Source organism: Thamnophis sirtalis, unplaced genomic scaffold (assembly GCF_051295495.1).
Source record: "Thamnophis sirtalis isolate CommonGarterSnake01/CBP01778 unplaced genomic scaffold, rThaSir2_p1.2 scaffold_9, whole genome shotgun sequence".
NCBI lineage: Eukaryota > Metazoa > Chordata > Lepidosauria > Squamata > Natricidae > Thamnophis > Thamnophis sirtalis.
In genome coordinates this window covers 34,674,412-34,700,511 of record NW_028261389.1, presented here as the reverse complement: position 1 = coordinate 34,700,511, position 26,100 = coordinate 34,674,412, and the positions used below count along the sequence as shown (strand labels likewise).

General features: G+C 36.5%; 1 protein-coding gene across 1 annotated transcript in view; it reads left to right on the top strand.

Annotated features, from left to right (window-relative positions):
• ANO4 (anoctamin 4) overlaps positions 1–26,100 on the top strand; it is a 95,331-nt gene that overhangs the window by 49,628 nt on the left and 19,603 nt on the right. Inside the window, exons 8-18 of the mRNA XM_087723303.1 lie at positions 2,117–2,248; positions 4,653–4,759; positions 5,510–5,565; positions 6,563–6,684; positions 8,550–8,684; positions 11,684–11,780; positions 12,755–12,815; positions 14,349–14,431; positions 16,031–16,171; positions 18,707–18,871; positions 20,541–20,577. Coding sequence (XP_087579429.1) covers positions 2,117–2,248; positions 4,653–4,759; positions 5,510–5,565; positions 6,563–6,684; positions 8,550–8,684; positions 11,684–11,780; positions 12,755–12,815; positions 14,349–14,431; positions 16,031–16,171; positions 18,707–18,871; positions 20,541–20,577 — 1,136 coding nt within the window. The remainder of the gene's footprint in view (positions 1–2,116; positions 2,249–4,652; positions 4,760–5,509; positions 5,566–6,562; positions 6,685–8,549; positions 8,685–11,683; positions 11,781–12,754; positions 12,816–14,348; positions 14,432–16,030; positions 16,172–18,706; positions 18,872–20,540; positions 20,578–26,100) is intronic.

Sequence of the window (26,100 nt, the reverse complement as noted above, 5' to 3'; positions counted from 1 at the left end):
TAGTGACCACATGATCCCAGGAAACTGTAGTTATTATAAATACATGCTGATTGCCATGTACCAAAATTGTAATCACATGACTGCAGGGACTCCATCATAAGTGCAAGGACTGATAAGTCAATTTTCACTGGCATCATAACTTCGAGCAGTTGCTAAGTAAATGGTCATAAGGTGAGGGCTATCTGTACTTTTTGTATCCTGCATTTTCAAAATCCAACTTTCACTTCAATGGCTTGTCACAGGGAATACAGTTGCTTGCACTGCTCACAACTTTGTAGGTAGAGGTTTAGGAGTTATTAACTTTTTCTTCCACCTGATTCCTAAGATAAAATGAAGCTTTTCACTTTTAGCAAAATAACTTCCATCTTCCTTGCATCTTTATTTTGTTATTTTGTTCCTTCTCTAAGAAACCAAAGTTTTATGATTGAAAGCGTAGATAAAGCAGTATAAAATTTTGAAGGAAACAATTTGTTAAAGAATTTTACCTCAGAGAGTCACTGAATATATAGTCAGCCCAAACAAGACACAGACTTATTTGTAAAATAAATTATGATGAAAGTAAATATATTTCACAGAATATTCTCCAAATAATAATATGAAATATCCTATAAAACAACGATAAATAAGAATAATGATAGGACATTTCAGCTAGGAATAGATATTCAGACAACCACAAATATGTTCTAGATTTTTTTGGTGTTTTTTTTCACCTTTCACCAGATCATATGCCTCTTATATTAATGCCATTACTTTTCAGTACAATGTAACAAGAAAACAAAATTTAACATTAGCTATTTATTTATTTTCTATAGTCATCCTTCTCAACCTAGTGACTCTGGATGGCTTTAGTTCTAAAACAATAAAACATTTAAAACCAATAAAAACAATCCAAAACTAAATATATATAACTGAGATAATTAATAAATTAATAGTAAAGCCAAGAAATGGGGCCCTTTACAAATTCAGACCCTGGTTACACAGCCAAGTTTTTAAGGCCTTGGGGGAGGCCAACAGGGCTGGGGCCATTCTAAACTCCAAAGGGAGGATATTTGACTGAGCAGGATCTACCAAAAAAAAAGAGGCCCGTCTTCTGAACCCTCTCAGTCAACACTCTGGTGGGATCTTCGGGACCAAATTGAATAGGTAGAGACTCTTGGAAAAAGATGGTCCTTCAGGTAACCCAATCCCAAGCCATGTAGTTCATGTTGCTTGTGTATCCTATTTGTACAGTCGCAATCTTGATGGAACAATACAATTTATTACTCTCCTGGTAACTGTTTTGCTTTTATTAAAAAAACAAACTCAGATTGGGAATGAAACACCAGTGTGCATGATATCTTCTAACAGTTGATACATAAAACTCAGCACTTGGTGTCTATATTGATACATTCAGGAAGTTTTCTTGGAATTGATTTGGGATTGTTTTCTTTCACATTTTCCTTCCTAGACTAGCCTATTATTCTCAATTCCTTATCCAAATACTTACCAGACATTATCCTGATTAGCTTTTCATAATCACCTAGCTGGACCAAAACAAGTACTTTTGAAACAAACTAAGATAGCAGTGCTTTTCAAAAAGTTCTCTTTGTGATACATGAGTGGGAAGAAAATGGCAGCAAAATCATTTCCCTAAAGTTCTGCTGCCAGATAATGATTCTAGGAAGTGTTTATTTTATTTTGTGATGTTTTTCAGATAAGATTACATTTTTAATCAAAAAGTTAAATCTTTTGAAAATAAAGTTGCTAATAAATGGTCCATATTGAAAATTTGTGCTAAAAATTAGTGGATAAAGCATCCTGAGATTATTGCCGTAGCATCTTTTCTTATTTGCTACAATTTTTAAAGATCTTACCATCTTTTTGAACTGAGACACGTAAAAGGAAGAGAAATCTAAATGCTTCATTCCTTTGCTTTTCCTTCTCAAAATCTTTGTCAAAGCAAAAATGTGATTCTAAGAGATATATCTGAAGAATTCACCATGCTACCTATTGTGAAACAAGCTAGATTGACAGTTAATATCCCTTGCATCCATAAAATGTTTATGCATAGAAAGTGCTTATTTCCACTTAAATGTATTGGTATAGTTAAGTTTGCCTTCCCTTTCATCTCCTGCAGAATTGAGAAGCAATTAAGCAGGTTTCGAGGATGGGTACCTAGAAAGCCAATGAGCTTGGACAAGGAAAGGCTGCCAGATTTGGAAGAAAATGACTGCTACACGGCTCCATTCAGTCAACAAAGAATTCATCAGTGAGTTTTATTTAAAAAGGCAAATGTGAAAGAAGAAATATTTATATTTAAATGAAAAATGGGATATAATGCTTGATAATTTTTCAAATGCTGAATTCTGAATCCTCCTTCACATATGCTAAAAAAGTCCACGTATCCTTTACCATCTAAGTATTTGCTGGGTACATAATACCTAAATAAAAACACTGTATTTAGTTCTGTTTGATTCATTACACTTTGATTCAACTTCTCCATATAAAATATACCCTATGCAGCATATAACATTAATACATCAATTATGAAGTAAAGACCAAAATATTAAAATAAAAAGGTGAGATAGCCGATCTACTTAAATGCTTATAATCTTCTGCATATAATTCATAATTCTTTTTTTTATAATAGAATTCTTTATTGGCCAAGTGTGATTGGACACACAAGGATTTATCTTTGGTGCATATGTTCTCAGTGTACATAAAAGGAAAAGGAAAAGAAAAGAAAAAAATACATTAATCAAGAATCATGATACAATACTTAGTGATAGTCATAGGTTACTAAAAATCAAACAATCACACTAGGAAACAACAACAAAAAAAACCAAAAACAAACAACAACAAAATAGTAAAAATATAAGCAACATGGTTATAGTCATAAGTGGGAGGAGATAGATAATAGGAAGGGTGAAAAGAATAATAGTAATACAGTCTTAGTAAATAGTTTGACAGTATTGTGGAAATTAGTTGTTGAGCAGAGTGATGGCATTCGGGGTGATGGGATTCAAATTATATATTAATATATATATTGTAATCTATTTTACAAAGCATCTTATATAACAATTTAACAGCAATAACAAATGCATCTATGGATTTCCATTAAATCTATCAAATGAACAAATAGCTTTCTGACATAAAGAGGTCCTTAACTTGATCCAGATATATATCTTATTCTATTTGATATAAATGTTTACTTTTCTATCACCTCTAAAAATAAAAAGTTGGAGAATTAGTGTAGTACAGTGGTTGGGATTTTAGTCTAGGCCTAAAGAGATCAAGGATCAAGTTCACCATCAGCCTCAGAAATTTACATTTGCCCAGAGATGGCATCATTATTATTTTACCAATATTTAGGGTGTACATAAATGGAAAATGAAAAAAATAGTGCTTGAATTAATTATAGCAAATAAATATTATTTGAAAGAAAATAGATGTTTTAATATGAAAATAAATTTTGAATTATCTTACCTTTGGAAATTTCATGTTGAATTCTATACTAACTATTATCACCACAATAGGAAAAGAAAATTAGTTAAGCACCTTTCTGGTTCATATAGTACATGGGTGATATTTTTAAAACTGGCTATTTTTATTTGATATAATGCCATATATCTTAGTATTCTGAAAGAATTATAGCAAAGTAAAGCAAGCTCAACCCATCTTTGAATGTCTTGCAGTAGATAAAAATGTGTTGCCTAAATTTTCTTACAGGAAATCAGTATATTTGACCCAAATCCATGGTTTGTAAACTAATCTAGATAAATCAAAATTAATTAATAGACTGATTTACTGCCGGCTGCACTCAAAATTATTCTTTATATGACCGTGTGCTGCACATCTATACTGCTTTTTTATGTCACTTTGAGAGCACTTTCAGATATCTAAACAACCACTATCTTAGTCTACCATATAACAAATGAAAATATAGTATTTCTAGTATTCAATATTTTTAAAAAGGAATGTGTCCAAAAAGTGAATAAAATGACATTTTGTAATCCCAAGTTACATTATTCAGTTGGCCTCCCATAATTAACTTGTCTTATGCTAGGCATTTCAGTTGTTTCCATGTCTTGCAGGTACCTTTGGTTATATACTAACTGGTGTGAGGGTTCAACGACTCTGAAATGTTTCTAACCCAAGCATTTTGGATTTGAAGGCAAAAAGGTATTTCAGTATGTGTAAGATACAATTTCTTAAAGCAGCTGCAGCTTTTCCTGTGTTTTGGAACACCTTTTTGCCTTTGTATTCTAAGCACAGCCTTAATGTTGACTTGTCATATCTGGTAAGGAACACATACTTTTTCATTCAAGTTTGGTATTGATTTACGATTCAGTGGCCAATTTGGTTAGCATAGAATTGGTAAGGGAACTCATTGTTTGCGTCACAATATAAATTGTGTTATGATCCTTTCATTTTACAAGGCATATCACTGAAGTTGATTTACCTCTTTGTGACTATATATCCTACAAGTCTAATAAGCAATAGCTTTAATTTACAATATTTTTAAAAATAATGCAGATGATTTGAACCTTTATTAGAAAATTCATTTATTTATATTTTTTATATTTTAGTGTTAGTACCTCAGAAATATTAGTGAGACCTTTTCAGTTGTCAGAAACAATAACTGCATTTTCTTGCTTGTATTTTCAAAACAGCTTTATCATTCACAATAAGGACACATTTTTTAACAATGCTATAAGAAGTAGAATTGTTCATCATATTTTACAAAGAGTGAAATATGAAGAAGGAAAAAATAAAATTGGTAAGCATGGGATTTCTGCAAATCTTACTCCCTTTCAACCTTTCCTATTACACAGAATAGAGTTAAAAGAAGCTGCAATATAGATAGTCTTCAGCTTACAACAGTTCATTTATTGATCTTCAAAGTTATAACAGCACTGAAAAAAGTGACATGACCGTTTTTCACAGTTGCAACCTTTAAAGCATCTCCATGATCATGTGATCAAAATTCAGATGCTTGGCAACTGGTTCATATTTATGACCATTGCTATGTCCCAAGGTCATGTGATCCCACTTTGCGACCTTCTGAGAAGCAAAATCAATGGGGAAGTCAGATTCATTTAACAACTGGGTTACTAATTTATCAATTGCAGTGATTCACTTAACAACAGTGGCCAGAAAGGTCATAAAATCAGGCAAAGCTCACTTAACAAATGTCTTACTTAACCAAAATTTTGGGCTCAATTATGGTTGTAAGTTGAGGACTATTGATACTAGTATATATTTCTTGATAAAATTATTAGCTATCAAAATCATTCCTTTTTGTACCTTTTAATTCAATAATAATTTCAGGAAAAAATACTAAAATATGTGTGTACCTTTTGTAAGTTGTATCTTCTCATGCTTACACCTACTGCCAACTCTTTGAATACACAGTCAGATTGATTGATTTATTCAATGTAAGCACACATGACTCTAGATTAATGCTAGATGCAATATATTATATTCATTCCAACTTTTTCTGTTATATGTTAAATATTTCTATTTCTAGGTCTCAATCGGTTGCTTACTAATGGTTCCTATGAAGCTGCATTTCCCCTTCATGAGGTATTCCTTCTTTTTATTTTTTAAAATCCAATTACTTCCCATCATTATTGTTGGGCCACTAATTCTGATTTTCTCTATATTAAGGGTAGAAACCATTTAGGTCATCTCATTTGGCAAATGAAACAAAATACAATTTCAGAGTCTTTTTTTTAGAAAGATATGCCTTTGAAGTCACAACTAATAATAACCAAAACAAGGCAAAGAGTAATTTAAAGGTTTGATGTATAAATTCATATTTAAGGAAATGTGTCTGAAAATGATGTTCATAAAAGGTGACCTACAGCTTTTTAAATCAACAATGAATGATGGACTGAAAGGATATAAATTCAGGACCATCTGTGGAAATTTCAGTGCACTTAACAACTATGTTAATAACTTAACAACTGTGGCAAGAAATGTCATAAAATGGGGCAAAATTAACTTAACAAATGTCTCACTTAGCAACATAAATGTTGGGTTCAGTTGTGGTCGTAAGACAAAGACTTACCTGTAATCATTGGGCAAAATTACATATTTTAAGAGAAACGGAAGTTTGGAAAACGGTTTCTACACATACGTAATAACTAGTATTTTCTCTTTTTGGTTAACTTTATAAATATGCATAGCTTTACTACAAAATATCAACTTCAGTATTTCATTATGAACACTGCACTTATTTTTACATTGAGTTAAGATCTGGAACTAAAAAGACCTTCATTCTTACAAAGCAAACTTCAAAAATTATGGATGTGTCTTTGAAATATGGGGTCTAACTCAAGCATGAGCTCCATTGTGTTCAGTAAGGTTTATTCTCAGAAAATTGTATACAGATGTATAACTTCATTCTTAAGTTTCTGAGATGGTATAGATCACAAGCTAATAATAATTTCAATTATAACAGATAATTTTAGTGATAAAATGTTAAATCTATATTTATGAATTTAATACTCTAAAATATTATTCATAGATATTTATAAATATCTATTAATGAATTCTTCTTTATTTACTTGTATTTTAGGGTAGTTACAAAAGTAAAAATTCCATAAGAAGTCATGGGGCAGAAAACCACAGGCATCTACTTTATGAATGCTGGGCCTCATGGAGAGCTTGGTATAAATACCAACCTTTGGATCTTATACGGTAAGTTTTTTAAAAAAAATCCATTTGTATTGAGAATATATAGGTAACCTAAAATACTGAGATATATTTTGAGGTTTTATTTGTGGCGATTCACAATATGTATTTGAAATTCTCAAGAACTCTTGTGAGTGCCAGGAGACTAACCTGCCCTGTTATTTTTTTCACTGTTAAACTGAAAAATATGTCTTATTGCTGCTTTCTTTGGGAATGAAACAAGTGTTATATCTGCATATTAACATCATATCAAAATGGTATAATATATCATTACAAATTTTCTGATTTATCAAAGTGATTTGGTAAACCACTTAGGAAGGTTTCCTCTGACAAATGTTGTTCTTGTGAAAACTGTGGCACTAAGAGAGGAATATGACAAATGATTCCTGAAAGCCTTTGTACCTACTATATTAGTAGAATGAAGAATTTCAAACAGATTAAAGTGGTTTTACAGCAGAAGCACAGGAACTGATGCATGTTCAATTAAATATACAGAAGGTATATTTATATGGAGTGGAGATCTTTCTCTAGCCTTTTGGGGAAATAGGGCGGCATACAAGTGCAATAAATCTTTAAACCTTAAACCTTTAAACCTTTAGTTCATTAAATATATCTACGAATATAACTGGAAGGGATGTGCGTGAGAGAGGCGGGGGGAGACAGAGAGAGACAGAGAAAGAGTAAGAGAAAGAAAGAGAAAGGAAGGAAGGGAGAGAGAGAAAAAGAGAGAGAGAGAGAGACAAAGATAGAACGAGAAAGAAAGAGAGAAAGAAAGAAAGAAAGAAAGAAAGAAAGAAAGAAAGAAAGAAAGAAAGAAAGAAAGAAAGAGAATTTATGATCACAATTGAGCCCAAAATTTTGGTTGCTAAGCAAGAATGTTGTTAAGTGAGTTTCACCACATTTTACAATTGGCCATGCCCACTTAGTCACAAGACCACCAAGCCATGCCCACAAAATAGGCCACGCCCATAGAATAGGTAGTAAAAAAAATTGAAACCCAACCCTGGTGCACACGTGCTATTTTCCCCTGTTCAGGATAAAAAATGATTCTAAAGCACAGCTTATTGTCGGACGAAGCAGCAATGAGAAAAGCAGGCAAAGCTCAGAAGATCACTTCACTTGTTAGCGCCTCATTAGAGCTGAAAAAAGTTTCAAAAAAGCTACATTTGGAGTGTAAGACGCACCCAAATTTTCAGCCTCTTTTAGGGAGGAAAACGTGTGCCTATAAATTTACTGCCAAATACAGTAAATTTCTAAAATCACATGCCATAAAATGGCAAATTCTGACAATGGCGGTAGTAAGATGCAATAACACTATAAAATCAGTCTGGAACAATATTGAGATTGAAAGGGGCTTCTGTGCCCATAGAAATCTTATCTTATATAACCAATTTTGATATGTAAATTATTTCTAAAGATCCTGGGTGAAAAACTGAGAAGCAGTGTTGCCAAAACTTTCATGGAAATTGAAATTATCTCTTGAAACAAATTGTTCTTTGTTTTTAATACTTTTGAGCATAGAGTGGCAAAACTCAATCTGTCAAAATTAATAGCAAACATCTCTAACAAGGTTAAATGAATGAAGATGCAGGACTATTGGTCTAATTGTGTATAAGGAGTAATCTGACTAGTGATAATCAGTTTTGGAAATCAGTGGTAATATGATATTCAGTATTGCTTATCTGTACTGATATATGCATCTGCATCAATAAAAATTTTTTAAAAAAAATGCGGGTGAAAAGATGTGGACATGTGATCTTATTCATATATGTGAAGTCCATAAATTTCTGGATCATTTTATATTAAGAACCACTAATAAATTCTACTTTAAAAATGTTAATAAAATTGTTTATTTTTGTATTTTTGAACAGACGGTATTTTGGTGAAAAAATTGGTTTATATTTTGCCTGGTTAGGCTGGTATACAGGAATGCTATTTCCAGCTGCCTTCATTGGACTGTTTGTCTTTTTATATGGAGTAGCCACACTGAACTACTGCCAAGTCAGGTGAAGTCAACATGTTTATTTCTAAAATAGTTACATTGATTGTAACTTTTTGGTTTTTTAAATTATGTCTATTTTTTTCTTTTGGCACAGAAGATGGTAGAGAATATGCTTATGAGTAGCCTGGAAGGTGGTAGCATTGCTAAAGGTCTTGACATTCTGAGATACATTTATTTTTCTCTTTATATGATTTCTTTTTATAACCTGTATTTACCTCACTTCCCCTTTCTAACCTATTATATATTGCTGTTATGCTCCTGCAATATGGAAATTTCCTTTTTTTTTCTTGCTATACAAATGAATCCTAAATTACTTTCAATGAGCAACTGTTCTGACCGCCCCCCCACCCGGCCTGTGAGTAACGCAGACACAGGCTTGGCTATTTGCCACTGTTTAATCACAGGAATTACAACTCCATTGGCTGAAAGCCCAGACAACACTCTCATGCAAGTAGGGTTGGCAGCAACCCAAACCAAACAGAACAGAAATACAAAACAGACCAGACAAGAGTTCCTCAAGACTGTTATGAACGGTTGTGTCCTGCAAAAGGATCCCTCACAATTTCTCACTTATATACTCTCTTTGGAGGGGCCAAGCCACAACCACCTGGGCTTGATTATCTCTTATGAGTCTGCCTCCGGAGCTGCTGCTTCCGTTTCTCCGCCCTTAACCTTGCGTCAGGGACAAACTGCCTTTGATCTTCCCCACTGCTCCATGCCTCAGATGCCTCCTGGTGGCCAACCAGCCTCTCTGGTCCCTGCTCTGAGTCTGAACCCTGCCCAGGGTCCTCCACATCTTCCATAGCAAACTCATAGGGTTCCTCGCTATCCGAGTCCATCAGCAGCTCAAACGGATCCTGCTGGGCCACAACAGGCAGCCATATAGTATTTTGCATTTGCGGACAAACCTTGTTATCTTTATATCAGAAAAATCCTATTATTTGTTTAACGGGTCATAATCCAATTCAATACTATACAGTAATTACTGAATCACTCAAACACTGATTTATTGTGAATAAAGGTGGATATGCATGTCCCAGGAAAATGTTACCGGATCCAATCTGGGTCAGTCACTGGAACCAGAGGTTTTGTCTTTCGAGCTTTTGGACTCGTGCTGGAGCTCATCTTCAGGAAACTTCTTTCTCTAGATCAAACGACAGAGAAGTTTCCTGAAGATGGGCTCCAGCACAAATCTGAAAGCTTGGAAGACAAAACCTCTGGTCCCAGTGACTGACCCAGATTGGATACTGATTTATTGATTTAAGTTCATGAGTTTGATCATAGATTCCGTATGTTCTATTTAAAAAAAAAAACAGGCAGCTATTTCTGTTCCAAATTAAAATAACTTAATATGATTAAGAAAATTAGTCAGATTTTTTTTCTCTCCTTCTCTTCTCATATCTTACTCTCTGCCCTTGTTCCTTTATCCTACTTATATCTTCCCATACTCTCATTTTTTCAGCTGCTTTAATTGATTTAGGTTGTTTCTTTATCAGCCAAAATCATTATCAATCAAAATGGGGAAAATATTTTCCAGAATATTCTACAAATATTCTGCAAATGGGTAATTCCTTGTCAGTCAGCAATCAAAAGGTATTACAGAGTATAGATTAATTCATTTGTTTCATTGTCTTGAGTTATTTATTCTGTATGCAGGGTTTTGGTTGTTGTTGTTGTAAAATAAGGGTTTTGTCCTACTCTGACTTGTAAAGATGCTTATATTTGTTACAAGCTTTGACCTTCCAAAGTGCCACTTGTACTGGGATGAAACACTAAAGGTTATTATATAGGCCAGTGATGGAGAACCTTTTTTGGCTCGCGTGCCAAAAGCAGGGGGGCCCAGGGAGGTCATGCGTGGCTGTGCTACACCCATAATACTATGCACACAACCAGAGCACGCATGCGTACACGACCAGCACTCCCCCCCATTTTTGGTATACTTTTTCGCCCTTCCCCGTGCCCCCAGAGGCCCTTCAGGAGCTCCCCTGATGCCTCCGGAGTGTGAAAACCCAGCCCTATGGGCAAACCGGAACTTCGGGAACGGACTTCCAGTTTGCTCATAGGGCCGGTTTTAGCCCTCTGGAGCCTTCAACCATACCAGCAACCCAGAAGTGACTTCCAGTTTGTCTGTAGGGCCATTTTTCGTCCCCTAGAGCCTTCAGGGAAGCCTCCTGAAGGCTCCTGAACACTCCAGAGGGCTAAAACCAGCCCTTCGAGCAACCTGGAAGTCTGTTCCTGAACTTCTGATTTGCCCACAGGCCCTGTTTTTCACACTCTGGAGGCTTCAGGGAAGTCTCCAGGGGGCGAAAAATTGCCTCAATTGAAGGCCGAAGTCAGCTGGCCAGCGGATGCATGCGCACTGGCTAGCTGACAGGGCAACACCTTGTGTGCCCTGACAAATGGCTCCGCGTGCCATAGGTTCGCCATCATAGATATAGGCTAATGTAGTCTAAAAATTCTCAATAACGAAACAGTTAACCATCCCAGAAGAATTTATTACAATAATTTCAATGAAACACACAAAATAACTATTGAGAAGCAAAATTTAACACTAGTGCTTCTTGTCACAGTAAAGAAGGCAGGAAATTTGGAGATACAGCAAGCACACATACCCAGAAAATGTTTCTCCCCTTATTCCTCTCTGCGGCATAAGGAAGCATCACAGAGTTTTACAAAATAAATAGATATTTATGGAAACTAGTCAATGAGGGAACAGTATCAAGTGATGTGTAGTGCACAGATTAGAATTGGTACATAAATGCGGAGAAAAATTGTACACATGTTGAATTTAATGTTCTGAACTCTTGGTGATGTGTCTTTAAATTAATTTTAAGCCAAAAAGAAAACATTTTATTGATGCAGTTTTTACAGAAAAAGCACATTTTCTTTACAACTCCAATAGTGTCTAAATAAAGGGAGGGTTTTTTTAAAAAGTAAAACAGATAGATAGTTAGACAATAGTTAGAACTTGGGTTAGTAATAATTATCTCTTCTCTTTTGCAGTAAAGAAATCTGCCAGGCTACAGAGATTATTATGTGCCCTATATGTGATAAATATTGTCCTTTCATGAGGTTGTCAGATAGCTGCATTTATGCCAAGGTACAAATAAATGCTACTTTTCTTTTTCTACCAATAGTTTTATCTATGTGTGTGAGTGTGTGTGTATTCTAAATAAAGACATTGCATTTAAAAATGCTAGATATTTAAGTCTGTAGATTCGAATGCAACAACTTCAAAGAGCTTGCTTCTTAAGGTATTAAAATATTAAGCATACTTAGTTTTTTTTAAAGGATTTGCTGATAGATAAATATAATGAGTGAGGAATAAGGACAGAACAGCAAGTTTTTAATGTCTGTAGGTCATTAAAGGTTACACAAAATTATTACTGTTTTATATTGGCTTTATTATTGAAAGTCATGAGCCTCTTGATGGGGACAGGGAGTCTGTTTATGATCTTTCATAAACTGTTAAAACCTTTCAGTGAGGTTTTGAAGACAATTGTTGAACAGAGACTAGGAGTTGTGCTGCGCTTAAGAAATTATTTGGAAAATATATTTCACAGTTTGTGAGTGTTTAAATGCAACACTTTGCATTTGCCCCACGATCCTGTGAAGCCCATTTTTTACCTGCATTGTCCAACAAAATACAGGTGAAATTCCAAAAATTAGAATGTCGTGCAAAAGTTCATTTATTTCAGTATTCATGATATTCTAATTTTTCGAGTTTCACCTTTAGTCCTTGATTTAATCTCATTAGCAAAGATCCTCTTCTGTTCCCATGAGAACCTCACAAGTAGAATCTAGTGAAAACATTTTAGAACTATGAAAAATTACCTAACAATTCCTTCCAATAAAATAAATAACATTTAGTTTTAAACTTCAGTAAGGTATTTATTTACCATTCTTTGTAGAAGTTCACTTACTGGTACATAGAAAATGTAGGCAATGACCAGGATGAGCCCAAGGGAGGGGTAGAAATAAAAATTGATTTAGGCTATGTCTAGTTTAGAAATCACAAACCAATGTGAATTAAGAAAAATTAAATGAATTTAAGTTAAAATTATTTTTCTCCAGGTATCACATCTTTTTGACAATGGAGCAACTGTTTTTTTTGCTGTTTTCATGGCAGTATGGGGTAAGTGATGATAAGGGAATAATACTAATGTAATTGTGTTTAAAATAACTACATGGAGGATGTGCTTAACTTCAGCAGACTTAGTTCAATGATATGAAATTCTTGAGGTACTTCTACTCCTCTGTTCTGTCCTTTAAAAGTGAATGCTTCTATTTTTATTTGCCCTCATCTTTGCAAACTAAATAGGAACAGTATACGAGAACAAGAAATTTATCTTATTTTTTAAAAGAAATTAAAACAAAAGTGTTTCCCACAGCAAGGCTTCTTTATAATTAATTCTAAAATCTTATTTCAAATTTTTCCGTACCCTTAGTTTGTCTGTTGCTTTCTAAAAATCAAATATCTAATCACTCTTTTGCTGTTTATTCCATAAAAAAAAATAAGTCCTTAAATTTGTATTTAAAACTTCATTTGTTATTTGGATTGAAGGAAATTCACCTGGTTTCCTCAAACTCATATATCAAATCATCCCTAACAAGCAATTTCCAAAAGTGATTAGAAAAGGAAGTATGCAAGTCCAGTAAACTTTCAAAGGCACTGACCACAGTTTAAACAAGATGGCTTTTGCTGATCTCACAGGGCTCTAAACCTACCAGAGGCCACTGTCTTGCAGTCTCCTCAGAAAAGAAAGTGTCTGAAGCACTTTTAGGTGATCTCAAGTTCTCTTCTTGTGCAGAGCAGAATTATTCATTCATTTTATCTATTTGTTTATAGGTCACCCATCTTATTTCAAAGTAACTCTGGGCTACTTACAATCATTAAAAAACCACTCTATGGTTAAAAACATAAATAAGCTTGTATAAAATCCAGAACTTCATGGCCCAGTTAAAAGATTGGGGGTAGGAGGGGAGCAGGATGGGGGGGGTGGTATCTATTGTTAATTGATCAACCACTTCCACTGTTACATTTCCCCATTGGAGTTCCAAGCCAACTGGCAGAGCCAGGTCTTTAGGCTTTTATGATGATCAGGAGGAACAGCGCTGACCACACAGATCTATGAAGAACTGTTCTACTCACTGGTATTAATTTCACTACCATCATTAGCTTTTCATGGAGCTGTCTTCAGTTCACCATTTGTTCCCTTGAAGTCTGTATAGCACAACAAGATAACTGTAGGTTTCTTCTGTTAACAAGGGACATAGTTGAATTATCCCAGATAATTAAACTAGAAATCGGAAAGAAATGATACTTTCTGATTGTATCCTAAAGCAGATTGGCAACAATGAACAGAATGCATTATCAACCATCATTATCCACCTAAAATCTGCTGACTGCCAGCAGTTTGATTCTCACCAGCTCAAGGTTGATTCAGCCTTCTAGGTATCCCTTTTCTGTGATTTTTCCATTATACACTACACCAGAGACTTGCCATTTTCTTAACATAGTAACCACATTTATCAGAGGAATTGTTTACACACACACACACACACACACACACACACACACACACACTTTCTGGTTGCAGAGCTCTCTTGCAAATTTTCATTCAATAATATGACCAGACATATTTTTCCTTCTATTTTTCTGCTGTAGCCACTGTTTTTTTGGAATTTTGGAAAAGAAGACGAGCAGTAATTGCTTATGACTGGGACTTAATTGACTGGGAGGAAGAGGAGGTTTGTATGGATAATATGTCACAATTTAAACTAATATTAATGTACAGGGCGGGGCATAACCTTTTCCTAGGGGGTCACAGCAACACTTGTAATAACAACACAAATAATTCATACACCATTCGAAAGCCCATCAAAAACTGAGTTTATTGACACGATTTAATAGTCAGTATGACCACCATTAGCCCTTCGAACAGCATTCAAACGAGGTGGATAAGAACACAACAAATCTTCAAACAGTTCCGTTCGATTTTCCAGATTTTTCAACACAGTTTCCAAATTCATTCTCAAAGTTTCAACCGAAACAAATTTAACATTTAATAGCTCATTCAATTCAGTTTTTTATGGGCTTTAAAATGAGGTGTCGCGGAAGTTGTAAACTGCTGTCGATCTTGCTGTGACCCCCTAGGAAAAGGTTATGCCCCGCCCTGTACTATTAACAGACTCGGTTATAATATTAAACAGAAAATACTGAAGAAGATTGCCTGCTACATAGAGCTTAATTTGTTTCATGATGTATCTGTTTTAGCTATTGTAGTCTATGTCATTTTAGCTGAGTCACTGTCTTGCAGAAGATGCAAATCAGTCAACAGTCTGACCAATGTGAAACTGAACAGAAAATGATGGGCGACTGTAAAAAAAACAACGCCAAGCAATGTTAAGGAATCTTATATCTATTTCTTGCAGAGAAGAAACTCATATAACGGATTAGTCATCAACTATAGTTCTAATTTGGAGAAAACTGGCAGCAAATCATACTTTTTTTTTCAAAGAAAATAAAGACCTAATTACACAATGTGTCAGTTGTTTAGTTTTTAGATAAATGAAGGGATGTGTAAAATTAAATTGTGTGTTCATTTGGAATTCTTTTGGTATAATAAGCATGTATAAAAGAAATACTGAACTCTTCAGTCCCCACATAAGAACCAGGTCAGCACTCTGCTTGTAGCAGTAATCGCCAATATGTTAATTTGCCCAGAGGCAAACACCAAACATCAGTGTTATCTTAGGCCATCTAAGGTCACTGTTATTACAGAATCAAGCAAAGCATCACTTCAGAATCAACTTTTGAGTAAAATAGACCTGCCATTGAAAGAAGTGAGTGCAATTAATGAACTAATGGCAAAAAGTAGCAGTAGGGCCATGATGTTTATCTTATGAGATCAAGCAGGCCAGGCAGCTGAGGATAGCTCATAAAGGGTCCTTTTTTATTTTTGATTCTCTGATGCTGCCCCATCCTCATTAATTCTTTGGCATTGCTGCAAGACACTTAGTTAAAATATCATAATTAACTTTCTATTACTATGTTTTTATTGTAAAAGGCAACAAGATGGAAGAAACAGTAATTTTCCTGAACTTTGAAGAATTTTCCTGTACTGTATTGTCAAAAACTAAATAATCCTTTAGCTTTGTAAAGATATATCTATTTCTTTCTGAAGGATTGCAATAGTATTTTATTAGTTTCTTAGCAATTCTTTTAAATATTTTTAACATCTTGTCCTACTGGGTTGGCTGAATGTAATGTATTAGCAAAAGCTTCATAAAATTAAAAGCTTCTACACAATTATATCTAATTCTTTTTAATTTTTTTGTATTCTTTAGGAAGAAATACGCCCCCAGTTTGAAGCCAAGTACTCCAAGAAAGAGAGAATGAATCCTATATCCGGAAAACCAGAGCCTTATCAAGCATTTGCAGATAAATGCAGCAGAATGATTGTTTCTGCATCTGGAATATTTTTTATGGTTTGAAATTTTTAATTCATTGTTTTTCCTGAAAACTATATATATATTTTTAAAGTAGCATTAAGCCATCTTGACTTTTTTAGTTTTGTTTTCCTGTTTTAAAATCATTTGTGTCACATAATTTTCTTATATTCTGAAAATATAAAGGAATTTAATATTCAGTAATATTATTCCTAAAACATTTACTTGCTATCATATTTAATAAAAATGAAATCCAGGAGTGATCAATTTAAACAATGAAAATAAAACTCTAGCATGTTTTTAGGGAAATTTAGCAAAGGAAATTGCTCTTATCTAATATTAGTGCAGATTAATTCAAGTTATTGTGTGATGTTTCCCTCCATGTATACACACTATAGATTTATATTTTTTTAAAAAAATTAAAGACTAATCCTCAATTCAAGCTAATATTGAATGTAAAATGTAGATCTACTTTTTCTTAGAGTAGGATTATATGTATTCTGTAAATTGGCTATCAGCTTAACTCTAAACGTTTATATGAATGAATGTTGGCTGGGATGAGGGGCAGGATGGGATAGGTTGAAATAAATGAAAACACATGGATAATGGCATAATGATTATGGTTTTGTATCAGGGTATCTGATACAAATAATAACAGTATTCAAGCCATGACATTATGACATGCATATCATTTGGTGTTGCTGGAAGTAAAATCCGGTCCGGTTCCAAGCCGGGAGAAAGATGCTGAAAATAAAATGGAGGCAGACTGCAGGAAAGTAAGTCTCTGTTTATTTGGTAGCTAGAAACAAGTGACAGCAACATGTTCCTGGGGTGAAATGGGGTTGGGGTTGAGAGTAGGTGGGTTTTTATAAATTCTATGGGGTTTTGTGATTGAGATGCCTGTTCTTGTGCAATGTACTTTGGCCTGTGCTTGAGTGTGCTATTCTAATTTTTTCTAATTATTGTTGCCTGCCTCCCATTGTGGCTAGGAGGTTATGCCCTGTCCTTGGAGCTAGGTAGGGAATGTAGATTTTAGGAGTCTTTGCTTTTCTGCTTTTAATCCCATCAGCTTCAACCTTCTGTGGGAGCTGTAGCTGAAGACATTTTGTTTATGAATGGAGCTGTCTGGCTTTCTGTAAATGGATAATGAATGGAATGCTCCAGTTTTCTCAGTAGATACAAAAGTATCTCATTCATAAAACCTAAATATTGGAGGGACTGCCTGGAGTGTTTTCCTGGTAATGGAGAGAAATGCATGATTTGTTTGTAGGAAAGCCTCCTTTCTGTGGGGCGGGTGGGAGGGTTGTGCTGACTTCCTACAGTGTCATCATAGCTTCCTGCAGATCCCACTGCTTGCGTAAAGTGATTGTAGTGGTTGTGATATAGAGGTCTCCTCGCTCTTGAATGTGCTTATGTGAAGTGGAAGAAAACTTACGCCTAAATAACTTTAGCTTTCAAAACAATAAACTATTATTTTATAGGTTTTTTATTTTGACTGTTATTTATATCAGCTTAACTTTAACTATGTAATAAAAATAATTGATAGCCTGAAACTGATCCTTTAGCATTTGATTCAAAGTTAATGAAATGTTTAATTAATTTAAAACATTATTTGTTGAAATGTGTTCTTCAAATATTGAAAATATCTGTTTCAAACAGATGAACTTCATTTTATAGGGGTCATTTAATATTAAAATAAATGGAGCCAGCATTTATTTTACAGTAGAGGGAATTGAATGTTACTATGTTGTAACTAAGTGCTTTTCAAAAGTCGAGAGATTATCAAAGCAGTTATTAGCCTGTTTTCATTTGACTTTTGCTTGCTGCTTCTTATCTCCTTGCTTTTATTCATTATCTCCTTTATTTTCAATAGCTTCTATCAAATAAGTGCTTCAATATCTATAGGTCCCAAAGAATTCCATAATTATTCTATACTGAGACTACTCCAAGATTTGCATATCCATATTTATTGTAATGGTCATTACTTCCTTCTCTCAGTTCTCATCTAAGACTTGGTTTTAGGGTTTGTGTTTTTTTACTATTGCAGATCAGTGTTAATTGACTTTTCTGAAAGAAAAGGTTCATCATAATAGGCTCTGTTCTTGTAATAAAATCTCTCTTCAATAGAGCAATTAAGCAAATTTCTTTATCTCTTTTAATCAGAGCAGCAATTAACAAACTATTAGTTTAATTGCTTCTCTGAATCTCACCCTGACTGAATCCTTCAGAAAAAATTGCCAGCCCCTTGGATATGAGGCAAGGTTAAGTAATTTCACTGGGAAATGAAAACTCACAGAATACAAAATCCTACAAGCATGAAATTTTATCTTCAGAAAATTAAATTGACCCTGTTAATCTGACACTTGAGTGCTTGAACATTATTTCTTGCCATGACACTAATAATAGGAAGAGATCACATTGAAATGCGGAAGAAAATCGGACCCACAAATGTCCCATTTAAGAAAAACAGAGTACATTTATAGATTACTTACTGGACTTCTTATTCAGTTGTTGAGAGCTACTGTACTGGTTCTAAGATATACTGTATGTTCTTTTTATCACTTGTTTCTCTAGATCTGTGTAGTGATCGCCGCTGTTTTTGGCATTGTTATTTATCGTGTTGTGACTGTCAGCACTTTTGCTGCCTTTAAATGGGCTTTAATCAAGAATAACTCTCAGGTTGCAACAACTGGGACTGCAGTATGCATCAACTTTTGCATCATCATGTTGCTGAATGTTGTAAGGAAATTTTTTCACACCTTGATTAATTTCAATCTGTGTTTAGGTTGTTTCTTAGTTGTACTCAGATTTCTGTAATAAGAAATAGTCTCATCAGAACTATTGCACAACTTGTAGTATATGGTGGTTTAGCCAAAGTTTGTTTATATTTAAAAAGTTTATTGATATAGAGTTATTTTAAATGAATCATAAAATGTTTTATAAATGCACGCAATACTACAGGATCACACTGATTATATCAATACTGCTTTTCATACATATTTCTGGCATAACAGAGATCCACTGTGGACATTTAAAAATAAACAATAGCAAAATTCAATTGCAGATTGAATATCTCAAATGTGTTAAAGGCTCAGTAAACATTTGAGAAATCCAAGAGGAATATCTCAACAAAAATGACATATGTATGATCCAAATCTTGGGAAGCTCCTGGGGGTAGAGCAGAGTATTACATGGATGGATAGATGGATAGATATAGATGCAGCATTCAGCAAAATCTTACTGACTTTCTTTTTAAAATGCCTACAGAGCTAGTTAGAGCATTTTGAATCCCACTTGTTTCCCTATTCAATATTGGTTTGCATTTGTACAAATCTATGTTTCAAATCAACCGAGACAGTACTTTGAGAACGGTATATTTGAGACTTGATCGTTTTGTATTTATTATAAATGCAAATAAGATAGATAGGTAGGTAGGTGATGGATGGATGGAATAACACTTCAACATTTTTACAATGCGAACAAACTATTTTTTTGCCTGCTTATTTTATTTAAAAAATTGAGACATTAAATATTCAACTAAGATAGAGTAATGATTGAAAATTGTTTAAAATATAAAACCAGAGCCCACCATTCCATTTACCTTGGTTTGGAAATACAATTTGGAAAAATAGTGTTCTTCACCTTGATTTTTTAAGCACAGTTTATAGTAAAATAGATTAAAAAAGCAGTCCCATTGTTGAAAAGTCAGTTAATGCCATCTCTTTTTTAAGTATGTAAAAAATTAGATACTAGCAGTACAAATCCTATGTGAATCTAATAAATACATTATTGATTATATGCCATCAAATTGGTGTCAACTCCTAATGACTGCATAGACTTTCTTTATACAATAAATATTAGATAAATGCTAAATTACTTGGAGAAACCAATATGGAAAAATGGGCCTTTTTATAATCTGTCTGGTAATCAGAAGAAATTGAAAAAAATTAATGCATTTATTTATTTTTGGAGGAAAGCAGTTTCTTCTCACACCAAGGCCATACAAATATTAGAACAGGAATAAATTGCCCTTCTTTTCTATTCCAGCTTTTCCTCCAATGATCAGAGTTTTAACTTTAAAAGAAAGTGCTTATTTGCATTTATAATAAATATAAAACATAAATAATTCATCTCAAATATTCTTTCTCAAAGCACTGTCTTAGTTGATTCAAAATATAGATTTTTACAATTCAAACCAATATTGAATATCCAAACTCAGTGGATATTCAAAATGCTCTAACTCCATAGGCATTTTTAAAAGAAAGGTCAGTAAGATTTTGCCTCTAAAGCTATCATTATCACTGCTAGAATAGAGAAATAAGGAGTGAAGGTGGTAAGCACATAATGTTAATCAAATGTGATTTATATAGTGCATTAAAATTATATGCCATGTTTTCATTTTTTGCAGTTGCATGAAAAGGTTGCTCTTTTTCTGACAAATTTAGGTAAGTAATGAAAAATATGTTTCATGGTTATCATGCACCTTCATTTCCTGCATAAATGGAGCTAACAGTATGCTTATTATTTGTTTCTCTGAGTCACTATATGTATGCATGTGTATTTGTATGTGTTCATGTTTCCACAAATATACTTACTTTTCTATATATGCCAGTTTTCCCATTCACGCGGTCTTCCATCCTACACAGCTAGGATGCAAAGAAATAAGACTTGGAACAATTCTTGTATAATAGACAATACTAAGCAAAAGAGGTAACTAGTTGAACCCCTATGTGGTACAGTTGCATATGTTACTTATCCTAAACAGCATAAAATAGACTGTCAGAGCTAGTTCTAAACTTGCACAATCTATTTAAGAGCCATCAGTTTGAGACTTTGTATAAAAGCTGGAGTTATTTTTGCTATGTCAAAAAGAGGTCTTTGATTCCAGATTGAACTTTCCCCTTCACTGCATTTAACAATACACATGCTGTTTTATTTCTCAGAGTTTGCTTATAATCAAGTGTTTATGTGGCATGCCTTACTTAATTAAGTGCTTGAATTTTTCAACTAGCATCTTTAAGATGTTTTAGTGTTGTTTTTTAAGGCATTATTAATATGCAGTAGGAAGGAAAGTTCCTCCAAACAACTCCCTTTGATACCTATTGTACAGCATTTTAGAATGTGTTCTGTCAGACTTTGGTACAAGACAGAGGTGGTATTCAGCAGGTTCTGACCAGTTCTTGAGAACCAGTAGTGGAAATTTTGAGTAGTTTGGAGAACTAGTAAATACTACCTCTGACTGGTCCCACCCCCATCTATTCTCTGCCTCCTGAGTCCCAGTTTGATCGGGAGGGATTTTGCAGCAACTTTCTCCTAGAGTGGGGTGGGAATGGAAATTTTACAGCATTCTTCCCCTGCCATGCCTACCAAGCCATGCCACGCCCACAGAACCGGTAGTAAAAAAATTTGAATCCCATCACTGGTACAAGAGGACCAATTTTATTTCTGTAAAACAATATTTGTTAGAACTCAGCAACAAGTCATCTGAGTAGAATGTTTATAACCTTAGTAGTTTTGCAAATGAAGGTAAATCTACATGTTCCAGGATAATGTTGCAGGATGCAATCAGATTTACCACCAGCCATCAACACTCTCATTAACAACTAAAAGCTGCACACTACCAGGCATCATATAAATAAAATGCATAGAATAGCCCAGTGCACATATTCTTGAGAGAGAGAAGTTCCCTGAAGATGGGCTGCAGCACAAGCCCAGAAGCTTAGAAGAATAAACCTTTGGCCCAGTGACTGACGCAGATAGGATCGTTAGTACTGGTAGTTTTTCTTCCAGCTACTGTATCTAGTTGCAACTAACATTTGTACTAGCTCCTATTTTCTAAAATTAGATCATATGGCCAAGTATGTGAGAGTCCTATAGGACACCAGTTCCTCCCACATCATAATATTTTTCTCTCCACAAAATAACAGAAAATTTAAAGTTGGCCTCTTTGGGTCCTAAATACAATTGAGCTGCTGAGAATACATCACGAGTCAATCCACTGACTTCCCATTTGATGTCCATTGAGTAATGAGTTCATGCATTATTCACACTTATAAAGGCCAGAAATGGTTCCAGGTCCAGATCTCTCTGTGTTGAGTTACAAGCATCTCCAACTGGAAAACTGAAAGCTAGAAACTTTCGCTATAGAGAGCAGGCAGAACCTGTGAGTTCCTGCTGGTGGATACTGTCTGCCTGCACTACGTATACTACTTACCTTGTAGTGTTTCTCAACCATGACAATGTTAAGATGTGTGAGTTCAACATTAATAATTCCCCAGCAAGCCTTTCTCCAAAGTTGGTGGAGACAGCAGCCATGCATGCGTTAACTCAGCCAGTAACCAATAGGACTGAGTCTACTAAATTAATGCCATAGCCTCTGAGGATCATCCTCCCACTTTTTTAGACTCAGTAGAATCTGGACTGGCTATGTTAATTGCTCTCTCCTCCAATTTTTGGCTAAAAACTTAATCAATTGGCTATTTTTTCAACAAAATTATAATTGGCTATTTCAAAAAAACAAAAATACTTCCAAATTGATTGCAGAAGGCAGGATCTGATGCAGGGCTCTAGCCTCTCTTTGAGGCTCTGAAGAGATGCCAGAAGGATTTCCCGGGCTTTCGGCTTCCAGGTCTTGCTGTGACCACAGACGGGCTTAAGGGCTCCCATTGCCCCTTTGCTGCCTGGCACTGGCCATTGGAGGCCGCCGCCTTATCGCAGATTTGCTGCAAGCCTCAGCAGCCCCTGTGAAGATTGCTGCAACCGCTGCCAGTGTGGAAGCCACCACAGCTTCCTCCTCCACCCCAAAGCCAGCGCCGCAAGCCTCAAAGGCGCTGCAAACCCTTTGCCACCGCCACAGGCGCCGGTGCCCGCTCTACAGGGCTGATTCATCACCCTCCCAGCAGCCACTGCCTTCTCAGCCTCGTAGACCTTGGCCCATAGGCTTTTAAGCCTTGGTGGCCATTTTGTTTGGTCGGGAAGCCTCCCAGCAGCCATTTTGACTCAACGGTCGTAAGTACTATGGCCACTACTCCCCCTCAAGATCCATAGGCCCATCCAGCGCCTCAGGCCCTGAGCCCTCCAACTGCACCTCCACAGCCCAGGCCAAGCAAGCGTAGGCCTGCCCCAGAGGCATCACCTACTGGGCCTCCTTCTAAGGCCCCTAGGTCTAGCCACAAGACCGTGGTTAATGCTTCTTCGGAGGAGAGTGGAAGGGCACCACAAGCTCCCCCCAGAAAGTCCAAGGGGAAGACTAAGCACTCGGAACCCCATCCCAGAGGCCTGTGGAGTCTAGTCCACCTGCTGAGTTATCTTCCGACTCAGATGACGAGTTGTCTCCGGCGGCCTCCATTATCCAACCTGAGGAAGCCAGGGATACAGGCGAGGATCTCAGCAGTGGGCAGGAGTCGGATGATGGCAGGAGCATAACTCCAGACGGGGAAGTCCTGTCCCAGATTGATGACACTCCTCCATTTAGGCCACAGCCTTACACCCCTGACATGGCTACTATCATCTCCGATGCCATCGAATGGGGCATTGCAGTGGGTCTCAAACAGAAGTCTTCATTCTACTTCACGCAGGTCTTCCTTTTCCAGTTCCAGATGCTTCTTCAATGCATGACATACCTGGCATCTCCAGCCAACCCTCGGTCTTTGGAGAAGAGGAGCGTCCTGTTGCTATCCTATTTCTCTGAGAATGCCTTTCTTTGGAAAAGATTAGTAAGTGGCCCAAATATTTAAGAGTTACTAATAACATTTACTTGGTCATCCATTTAATTTAGTGGCATTTATTTCTAAGAATCACCATAGTCTGATAAGAGTAAGCACTGTAATAATTATTCTTTCAGCAATATTTGTTCGCATGCCTCCTTCTATAGGAAATGGTTTACACAGGACGGATGTAGCCGACCACAAATTGTTCTTGATACCTGTAGAATTTGCTTGTTTTGTACTTGCTTGAAAACGCTAGTAAGGTACACGTGAAACTTAGGAAACACGCAGTTATTAATTCTGTTATTGGTCCAGATGCATAATTTGTAACCAATGACATTTGCAATGTTTGAAAACCTAATTTGCGTATGAAAGTTTATATATTCAGCCTTGCTACATAATAAAGTGGTCATCATGTCATTCACCCAGAGAGATCGTGCCCTCAAGTTCTTTCTAGGATTTGCTTCGTGGGTGACCCCACGTGATATTGTTGTGCCCAGGTGCCGCCCTGGAGCCGTTTTCTCCAGGGACGGACTGAGGCACTAACAAGTGGTGACCCCGACGTGATATTGTTGTGCCCAGATGCCGCCCTGGAGCCGTTTTCTCCGGGGACGGACTGGGGCACTAACAGTACTTCACTCACTACACGATACCAGGGGCGGAAGTACGCCCTAAGGTGCAGATGGCCAACTGGCCTGCTGTACGCCTTCACTCCCTTCCCCCTGATACAGAGGGTAATCAGCAAGATGATAGAGGAAGAGGCGGAACTCATCCTTATTGCTCCCCATTGGCTGCGCCGTCTGTGATATAAGGACCTAGTCAATCTATCAGTAGGTCCGCCATGGCGACTCCCATGCTCAAGTCTCTTCTTTTGCAGGGGTCCATTCACCACCCCAACCTCCAATGGCTTCATCTAACCACCTGGAGGTTGAGCGTGCAGCCTTGACAGCGGCTAACCTTTCTGTCAGTGTAATCAGGACTATTCAGGCATCTCGACACCCATCTACTAACAGAATTTATGAATCCTCTTGGCAAACTTTCACTGCATGGTGCCATTCCCAGAATATTACTTCTCCCGAGGCCTCGGTAGCTGAGGTTTTAGAATTCTTGCAACAGGGTCTTGACAAGGGACTCTCGCCTAACACCCTAAGACGGCAGGTGGCGGCTCTTTCTTCGGTTTTCTCGCTACATTGATCTGAACCGCTTTCCTTGCACCCTCACGTTTGATGCTTCCTCAGGGGCGCTTCTAACAGTCCTCCAGTCACCCATAGATTCCCTATGTGGGACCTCGCCAAGGTCCTTGACTTCCTCACCGAACCACCATTTGAACAGTTGAGGTCTGCCTCATTACAACACCTCATGCTAAAAGCAGTTTTTCTTGTTGCCGTCACATCAGCACGGCGGGTCTCGGAATTGGCGGCGCTGTCCATCAGATTTGATCTGTGCATGTTCCATCCGGACCAAGTGGTTCTTCGGCTCAACCCCACCTTTGTCCTAAGGTAAATTCGGCCTTCCATTGGGCTCAAGATCTGACCCTTCCTAACTTTTGTCCCAAGAAAAATGACAGGTTCGAACACAAGTGGCTCACAGTAGATGTGTGTCGGGCCCTGAAGATCTATATCAGCAGAACGGCCAACTTCAGGCGTACCGAGGCCCTCTTTGTCTCTTTTCATTCCACCAAGAAGGGACTTAAAACCTCTTCTTTGATGATAGGATGCTGGATCAGGTATGCCATCTCGAGGGCATATCAAGCTCACCACATCACTCCACCATCCAACATCATAGGACATTCAACACGCAGTGTGGCTACGTTCACGGCGTGGTCTACGCAAGCCTTGGTGGAGGAAATCTGCAAGGTGACCACATGGACTACTACTACTCCGTTTATTCACCACTACAGGGTGGATAGATATGCCTCTGCAGACACAGCTTTCGGCGGGAGGGTACTTCAACATGTGCTTCCCTCATCAGATTCCTGGGCCATCACACTCCCACCCCTGGACAGTCCAAGCTTTGGTACATCCCATGCATGGCTGCTGACTCCACCAACTTTGGAGAATGAGGCGTTGGTTTCTTACCTGATACGCCCCTTCTCTGGGCAGGTGGAGACAGCAGCCATCCCCATCCTTTCTCTGTGCAGGCCTAGTTCGCTGAGGGGCAGTAATGCTGAACTCTACAGAACTCAGATATTGAGAACAATCTAATAGAACAAGCAATCTACTTATCTCCTTCGTCAAGATGATCCTCAGAAGCTATGACGTT